The 9,584-nt window shown below is 48.0% G+C and overlaps 1 protein-coding gene across 1 annotated transcript; it reads right to left on the bottom strand.

The window, feature by feature from the left end:
* Positions 1-3,309: 3,309 nt before the first annotated feature.
* On the bottom strand, positions 3,310-9,244 carry LOC105043612 (protein NRT1/ PTR FAMILY 6.3). Its single transcript, XM_010921213.4, is given in 7 exon segments — positions 3,310-4,323; positions 4,326-4,423; positions 7,900-7,939; positions 7,942-8,467; positions 8,566-8,605; positions 8,715-8,892; positions 8,982-9,244. Coding segments are annotated over 7 exon segments (1,773 nt in total). The 5' UTR covers positions 9,103-9,244; the 3' UTR covers positions 3,310-3,553.
* Positions 9,245-9,584: the final 340 nt, after the last annotated feature.

Raw genomic sequence — 9,584 nt, 5'->3', positions numbered from 1 at the left:
AGAGGAAGGAGATCTGCACTAGAACTCTCCTCAGTTGGAAAGTCTGCCTTCAGCCCTGCTGTCGATGAGTCCATGGCAGATGGACCCTCTCTAGCTCTCTGGATGGACTGTCTCAGCTATGCCACTACCTCACCATGATCCCTGATCAAACCACCCATCGATGCATTCATATCCACAGGATCCTCACCCCTGAGGTCCTACTCCATCTGAGGCATTGGCCCTTGCTCAAAGTGCCCTGTAAGGGTTGGGATGCCTGAGTCACTCCCTGGCTCCTCAAACTGAGGTGGAGCAGTCTCTCCCTCCCTTTGGGGCCTTGCTGAGAAAACGAACACCCTGAAACCCCCTGAACAAGCAATCACCTCTGATTGAATCTCCGATAGGGCTATTGTCTTGCCTTTGATACTATTTTTCTTTCCTGGGCCCTACCATTACCATTCTGTGACATGGGCCTTTCAGGTGCTCGGTCCATGTCAAACTCAGAGGACCGGGTGCGCTTGGGCTGGGTCAAGCCTGGTCCCGAGCCCCTGCAAGCCCTGCCTGCCTTCACACCCACGGATAGGCCAGCGCGCATCCCAGCCCGCTGCTAGTGGAGAGAACCTGTTGGCAGGCCAATTAACGCCTCAGCCCAAGTCCGAACCCTTCTTAACACCAATCTTGGTGCATCCAGTCTCGAATCCCACCGTTGATCTGGACGTAAATCGGAGGGGCGATCACCACTGTGCGATCTTCACTGGCTTGATCCAGCCATTGGTTCCACCTAGTGAGTCGACATGGTTTGAATCCATCTGAGTGGATGCCTTCTCACATTGACCTGGCCCAAAACCCGACTCGATGTGCTGAGTCGACTCAGCCTTCTTTTTCCCCCACTCGGTCGATATCTCCGGCCCAGGTAGCCATTGGTGAACAGCCACCAGCTAGGGCCCTAGCCCCCACCCGTCATTCATAGCCACCGCCTCCTCCCCTCCATCTCGGGTCACATTCTCTGGGCCCAACTCACCGCCTTTCCCCTCTGCTGGACAAGATGTCATCGGATCATGGAAGCACCCATAGCGAAGGCACACCCCATCAAGATTCTTGAAGATGAATCTCTACCAAAAAGACCCCTCCATCCCCTCGATCAACACCCCTGGTAGCAGCGGTTAGGAGAGATCGATCTTGATGTTGGCCCGTGGAAGCCCAATCACCGCTGCTCCACCATCCACTCGTCCACCGCCACCAACTCTCCCACCAGCCTCAAGATCTCCTGAAGTGCCTCCACCCCCAAAACTCCAATGGAACCACGGCAGCCTAACCCACACCAAGGCTAACCAAACGGCCCCCTCCGTTGGAAAAAGCGGGCCGCTAGGGCTCCACGGCCAATGCCTGACTGGCCACAACCTACGACCGGCCAAGAACAAGCTCTTTCTCCCCAACCATCTCAAACCGCAGAAGTAGATGGCCTAGCTCCAAGCTGTAGGCCATAACATCTCCTTTCACCCCCGCCTGGACCAGAAATCATGAGCGACCATCTACGGCGCCACCCTTCAACCCAGGCTTCTCATTAAGACAGCCGAAGCTGCCCAGGCTTCAGATAATCCCCTCACGACCTCCTTCTGAAGCTTGATCATCTTCGGGAATCACCTAACATGCTCCGCCACCTCTGCCGATGACAGATTTGGTGAAACCCAGATGGTACGTTCTTGCACCGTTTGCTTCCAACTGTCTTTCAGTTGAACTCTTATCGATGAGACCTCGTGATGATTCTCTAGATTGCTCGTCATTCACACCGGCGCCGACACCAATTGATCAGAGACCGGCTGCCAGCGATCAAGATGGAAAGGGAACGGACATGAATCTCAATGCACGGACGGAACTGATCCGTAACGGTCAGTTTAGTTCCTTTTTCAAACTCGTACTAAGTTTGGATATGCTCACAGACAACCAAATATTTTTTTTTATATCAGATGGAGTCTAGATATTGTAACATGCATGTTAAAATCTCAAAGATGCACACATGGACAATCTGGCGGTGCCACCTGAAAGAAACAAACTCCTCATGCCACGCGATTCGCACCAAAGCCATGGTTAAAGACATACACAAGCTCTATAGTTAAAGACATGGTTGCTCCAAATTCTTTCTTATTACTTCTTGTAAGCTAACCTGTCAACAATACTATTATTTAGTTTTGTTGAACCATACGGGTATTATTACGTCAAAATGAACTGAAGCTATATTCTTGGCATGTAACATCTATACCATGATCCTTGATTGCGTGGATGCCGACTGAGCATGCCATAGTGGTATAACATTAATTCCAATGCAAGTTTGGAATTTTAGGATTCATGACTCAGGAAAGTAGCTTTCTAGTGCATCTAGAAAGGATCGTGGGCCACAGACCAATTTCTAAAGTTTGCCTATGAATTGCACTTGTTCCCACACTGGAAGTAACTTTCACAGCTTTCTTCTTTGTCTTGTGACATTATGTTCTAGCATGATGACATGGGCTTGGTCCTTTGGACCAAAGCAATGTTGGTAGGCTATTCTCACGTACGTAAGCCTGATTTGGGTCGCTTTCCTAAAGAATCGGAAAGATGACCGTTTCAGTAACCCTAATGCGCTAATGCATTCGATCATTTGAATGAGAATTTGGAAGTAGTAAATTTCGGATCTTATCTTTTTTACGTCAAAAGGTGACTTAGAGAAAATTTGGGTCAGGTGTGCACATGGTTTAGTTAACATATATTCAAATATCTTATAGATTCTTTTTGCTAGCAAAATCAAGATATCTACACTTATTATCAATCGATGTTCCGGCTAACAAATTGTTAGACTAGGTTTAGGATGCCAATTAATTCTATTGGTGATGTCCCTGCAGGTTGATCAGCATTTGCAACCTGGATGATGGTTCACTCTACTGCAGTTCACCATTTCGATGAATTCTAATGGATCTTGCCAGGCTTTTTTAAAAAAAAAAAAAGAAAAAGAAAATGCTGGGCCAAACTTGTAGAACCATCATCCATGCTCATAAATCATAGCGATCCCAGTTCAAATCGGTGAATCGTAAATGGCTAGCTGGCCTGACCCAACTAAAGGCCTTCCAAACTCGAGAGACGCTGAATGCCAAACAACATAATGCCAAGTTAAATCCCAACCCAGTGCATGCAGTGCTAATTATTATAGTCTAATACGATCCATAAGACCTTGCGAGGCCCAAAGGTTTGTTTTTTTCTTATTGCATTTTTCTTTTACCAAGATAATATTCTGACCAGAAATGTGATTTTCTAGTGATGAAACCATGCATCAGTGATTCTGTGGCGAAGTTATCCCTATTAATTAGTACCACTCATGCCACATTTCAGGCACTTTTTCTCATATCTTATGCTCGTGGAGGAAATTTTCCACTGAGAAGAAGAGAACCGAAGCGCCAGCAGACACATCGATTGGTTCAGTTTTACACAGCTAGGATGCATCCCAATAAGGAAGGGAGAGATCCAAACTCAAACTATCCGTTACCTCAACACGAGACAAACTATATTACGTACACTTGGCTGCAGTTGAAAAGAAAGAAGCAGCTCAAGCATGGCAGCACGCCTCGTCCGCCAGCTCCACCGCGACCACGCTCCCCTGCTCCCCCGACGCCATCCTCTTCTCCTTATAAACATACCCCTTGGCGGATAGCAAGAAAAGCCCTAAATTGAGCACGCTCAGCGCCGCCAGGAGCCAGTAGAAGTCGTAGAGCCTCCCTTGGTTCAGATTGTCCGGCAGCCAGGCCCCCCTCCCGGTCTCCCCAGTCACCTTGTCGACAATAGTCACCAGAGCGGAGCTAAAAAAGAAACCCAAGGATAGAGTGCTGAGGAACAGCCCGGTGCTCATGGTCTTCATCCCCTTGGGACACTCCCTCAAGAAGAAATCCAGCTGGCCGATGTAGGTGAAGGCCTCCCCGGCGCCCGTGAAGAAGAACTGCGGCACCAGCCAGAACACGCTCAGCGGCACCGTCGACCCCGCATCGACCGCGGAGGCCGCGTGGAGGCGCTTGAGCTCCGTGAGCGCGGCGGCCGCCATGGCGAAGATGGAGAGGGTGAGGCCGACGGCGATGCGCTGGAGCGGGGTGAGGCCCTGCGGGTTGCCGGTGAGGCGGCGGGCGGCGGGGACGACGACGCGGTCGTAGATGGGAACCATGAGGAGGATGGAGCCGACAAAGAAGACGGTGAGGGAGCCGGCTGGGATCTGGAAGGAGGGGCCGATGTGGCGGTCCATCGTGGTGGCCTGGGAGACCGAGAAGGTGGTCATCTGGGCGTAGACGGTCCAGAACATGATGGTGGTGGCCCACACCGGCAGCATCGGATCACCTGCTTCACCTCCTCCACGTCGGTCAGCGTAGACAGTCGCCACTTGCTCTGCTCGACGGCCGGGTCCTCGATGATCGCTGCCCGGTCCAAGCAACTGAAAGTAGTAGTTAATAAGATGACAGAATGACAGCACCAGTCGTTGGAGCTGGAAAGAAGGCAGAGTCTATGAAACTTTACTTGTTGAGGCAAATCGTTTGACTGCTCACTGGTTGAAGTTTTAGTTGCGTTTCAGTTTTTTTCGTTTTTTATTGATCTACCAAAAAAAAAATTCAGCAAAACTATGCGGCCATGCCATAATGCTTAAAATATTAGTGTATTTATAGTCTCTAAAGTTAATCTACTTGTAAATGTGGCATCATGCCTGACGCGTGAATTAAATCAATTTCTTCAATTCACATGAAAGTCAGCTGCATTGACGAACTTGGCTTTCTCTTTTATGGAAAAGGAGGAAGCAGGTAGCTTCCCACAAACTTGGCTTTCATCCAAGAGGACTAAGAACAGACAAAAGAAAAAGGTTCACGAGCTAGCCTCAAGGAATGTAATGGAATTCAACATATTTACCTTTCGTTAGGTTTTAACATTGATATGGTACCCCATAAATGGTCCCACCTCCTATGCATACCACCAATATCTGCCTGCCACATCAGAAACAGGAGCACACTAGAATCTTTAATTGTTGAACCTAATATATCATAGCGTGTGCTACGCTTCTTTACGCAGAACCAAATATTTGGTCATCCAGTTTTCAACCATATCTTTTTCTTCTTACCTATGCAATGCTTATGGCTGTATCTTGTTTAGCATGTGATGATGTTTTAGTCCACATCTATCGGGCCAAAAAAAAAAAAAGATTACCAATCATCGCTACATTTCTCACTCGGTTGCTTGTCCTATATGGCAGTGGATTGGTGCAAGGAAAGCCGCGACAGAGAAGAAAAAATCTTGCTTTTAAATGTTTCTTATCACAGGATAAGATGGCATCGCTACAATTCAGAAAAAAGTGGCAGCTTATGGTGCAAGTTGCAAGTCCGTCGCCTTTCTTTTACAAATGCAAGCAATCAACTCAACGACATAAAAGGCGAAAATTTCTCTACAATCATTAATCTTGGTTCCACACATTGCTTGTTTTAGGGTGTATTATTTGGTGGTAAAGAATTAGCGTTGGTTGGAAATCACAAAAGCAATTGGACTTGGGCGTGACTTATTGTTTTGAATGCGTCCCGTGACGCGTTTCAATATTCTACCTTGTCCGCGTCTGTTCGGTTTCTACTGCAATCGGACTACCTCTCGCTTTCAACCCCCCCCCCCACCTCTCACTTCAGAGCGCAGAAAAGGATCAAATAGAGAAGGACATAAATGGAAACTTGAAGAGGGGTGGGATTCAAAGAAAGCACACCAACACCGCATCAGGGCCAACTGCTACACCACCAGTTTTTTGGAAAGTGGGCTCAACCGGTGGCTTTTCCTCCTCAAAGGGCCAAAAAAAGCCACCCAACCATCTTTACCCTCGAGTACGCAATGGCCCAGTCCCTTGTCTTCCGAGTCCCAACTCTTTGGCAATTCCCTTTCGTGGCACGTGTTACGCACGTACAAAGCTCTCAATAAAAGCTTCCAGATTGTTTTCAAATATCAACTGCTCCAAAAATGTCTGGCCATAACCTATCCACCTGTCTTCCTAGTTCCCACTCTTTACCGTTTCCTGTTCGTTCAGATACCAACGTCCGATCCAAAAGGATCTGGCCATATAGTATTAACCAGCCTAAACACATTTCTAAGGGCTTCAATAAGTGGAGAATCTTCTTCTTTTTTATTTAGTCCCTCTCCCTTTCCATTGGTGGGGCAGAAGTTGAGGTGAAGCTCCCAGGTGATCTCCTAGAACTCGCGACCATGTGGGCCTGTGATAATGACAAGCATTGAGGCAATTGTCGATCATCTACCCCACTTGGACTCTCTCAGGTCAAACAGGAACAAGCGTTCCGAATACAGAGATGGTTGTTGGATTATGCCTCCCCGTGACAGATATCAAACTTATATTTCACGAATTGCAATCGGTTGTGCCTGCATGTCATCTCTGACAGCAGTCAAACTCTTGATTGCAGGATAATTCTGAATAATACTGAATTATCTTGATAACAGGAATTTATATGGAAGGCAAAAGGACCACATATACTTCAGGGGTCTCCCCTATGATACATGGAAGAAAATGTTTAGAACGTGGGATGACGCCCACCGGCAGTCAAAGCCGATACAGGGACAGACGGGCTGTATCTTTCGCATGAAAGAAGGCTTCACCTTCCTTCGTGTGAATCACTATTGCGTTATGGAATAATCGCTTTACGATCGCAGATGAATGAAAGAGTTTATAATACTTTAAAATATGTGCAAAATATAATCAATGATTGATGTCATGAAAAAGATTAATTAATTTTTCTACATGAAAAATACAATCTGAACGATGTGGGTGGGTTTAGCAATCCTGTGTTGTTAGGTTGTTCCCCTCACCAACCACGCTCTCTATCTAGATGCCAGGGGAAAAAGTGAAATCATTAAGGTACACTTCATAGCGTTGCTGGTGCGTTTGATTGCAAAACCAGCCCTTTTTTGGAAACTATGGGGCATAGCTTCGTTGTTTAGCGTAGAATAGTGGACCAATACATAAGCAAATTGGTCCATCACATGTATTCATACCTCAATAAGCTTTTGCATTGATACATAATTGGCTTGTCACACCTAGCAACCACACTATTCAAGCTCAATTATTAAGGATCCTTTTAGATTCTTCATCTAAAATGTATAGCGAGCGTGAGATTCCCTTCTAATGTGATGAGACTTCTTGCTTGATGGCACGGGATCCACAAGCCATCTCTAATAGGATTTATCAAGGCGGAATTGTAGAAATGTACGGTCCCACCTTAATTTCATGCAGACCCTATATTCTCTATCCATGAAAATTGGTTCATTAATTAGGTAGTATCCATCAAAGGCAACAAACCCTTGGCTGTCCAACCTCCAAATATCGGTATCATACATGTGAACTAGTCGGGACTTCTCATTGATAGATAAGCATGAGCTAGCCACAAAAACACTAATAAGAACACGCAACCCAAAAAAAAAAAAAAAAAAAAAAAAAAAGGACGTGCATGGTGCAGAGCAACACCCGCTGGCCGTTCAGGAGACTTTAGCATCATATATTGCATGAAAATTTATTTAAAACTTTGTCCACATAAAATTCAGAAGCAGAGGTCCATTCAAAATGGATAGAAAATTTCGCCTACTTTTTATTTTTTTAGTCATTTGGGTTTGGTCACCCATTTCCTACGGCCTGGGATGCATCAGTTTCCGCTGGCCATCTGGTTGGTGACACATGGTCATCTGCCTCCAGATGCGTGCCCCCCTTCAAGGAGAGGACCAATAAACGAGCAGCGACACGCGTCTCGAGGCAAAGAAAGCGATAGCATGTCCAGCGGAAACTTCCCCAAGCCCAAGCGAGCAGCGGGCAACCGACCCTCGAGCACAGTCAGCTGCGAGCTAATGGGATAAATTAAGCGAAAGAATTAATTAATTAATTACCGGAATTGCTTGCTGTGGGGCAGCTTCTGCTTCCCCTGTCGTCGGCTTTGTCAGCAGCGCCCACGTCATGGAGAAGGGAGAGATCAGAGGGCAAGTCCAGGGCCCTCTTCCTCCACGCCGCCACCACCACGGCGGCGATCTGGGTCAGGGGGCTCCCCACCAGCTTCTTGAACCGGTACCGGGTGGTGCCGGCGAGGAACACCGCCAGCCCCGACACGATGGCGGCGGCGCAGATGCCGTAGCCCCACTCCCGGCCGACGTAGTCCTGGATGTACACCAGGACGGTCACGGCCAGCAGCGAGCCGAGGCTGATGAAGAAGAAGAACCAGCTGAAGAAGCGCATCATCTGCCGTTTCTCGCCCCGGTCGGACTCGTCGAACTGATCCGATCCGAACCCGGACACGCTCGACTTGAGCCCTCCCGTCCCCAACGCCGTTAGATTCAGAGCCAGGTAGAGCACCCCAAGCTGGGCCCCTTTCGCCTGCACGCACCCGCCGGCCGACGGGTCCGCGCAGGCCGGCGGCCTCAGCCCCGGCGCCACCGTCGAGATCGTCAGAATGGTAATCCCCTTCAGTTAATGAATTCAGATTTATATTCATATATTTTATCGTATAATATTAAAACGAAACAAGATATGATCGTGCTAGCAAGGTGAAAAATGTTTACCAGAGCTTGGACTGCGGTGAAGATGGCGATGGTGAGGTACCTGGTTATACATATTATTGGAGCGAAAAATTAACATCACAAAAAAACCGGTAGGAGAAAACCCAGAGTGGTAAGGATGAGTGGTGGATTAATCGAAGGGGGATGTTTACCGGCCGAGGAAGGAGTCGGCGAGGAAGCCACCGAGGAGGCAGAGCATGAAGGAAGTACCGAGGAAGTTGGTGACGATGTTGGCGGAGGTGGCATTGCCAAGGTGCATGGTACCGGTCAGGTAGGTTACCAGGTTTACGGCGATTCCTAGCGTCGTCAGCCTCTCGCACAGCTCCACCCCTTTTTTTTATTATAACATTTGTTCTTTTAAGTACTAAAGAAACGGAGAGGGAGGAAACAACAAGAAGAAGATAAGAGGGGGGCAGGACCTAGGATCATGGCGGCGCTGGTCCAACCTCCGGTCTGGGATCGGACGGCGGGGCGGCCCTTGCAGTCCCAAGCGTCCGAGAGGGTCTCGCCCTCGGCGTTGGTCGCTGGCAACCCGGCCATCTGATTTCCTTTTTCTTCCTGGGGACTCTTTAGCACAACTACTACTGAAGTAATTGGTAGCAGTAAAGAGTTGGTGGGAGAAGAAGGAAGAGTGAGGAGTTGGCAAAGAGAGGGATATGCAGGGGAGGGGGAACTGGGGCACGGGATGGACTGGGCGGGGGTGGGGAGTTTTATAGCAGGCGGGAAGGTCAGTATGGTCTTTCGAAATAGTATGTTACGCGTGGTGGGCTCGTGACTTGTTTTGTTGTTTGTGCAGTTCGTCAACTTGCTTGTGGCGGGTTTCTCCGATGTCGGCCAAGCCCCAGTCAATATGTAGCTTTGGGTGAGTCCAAATTCATCATGGCTCACCACCCCAATCAGGCTCCCTCTGAGCTAAACATTCATCTTCTCGACATCTCCAAGGATAATTTATGTGCAGATATTAGGTTAGCTATCTTATTTTGCTATTTTATATGCTCCTATGCCAAGTTATATTGAAGGAA

The sequence above is a fragment of the Elaeis guineensis genome, chromosome 4, assembly GCF_000442705.2.
Source record: "Elaeis guineensis isolate ETL-2024a chromosome 4, EG11, whole genome shotgun sequence".
Classification (NCBI taxonomy): domain Eukaryota; kingdom Viridiplantae; phylum Streptophyta; class Magnoliopsida; order Arecales; family Arecaceae; genus Elaeis; species Elaeis guineensis.
Note: the sequence above shows the minus strand (reverse complement) of the source record. Positions and strands in the feature narration are given on the sequence as shown.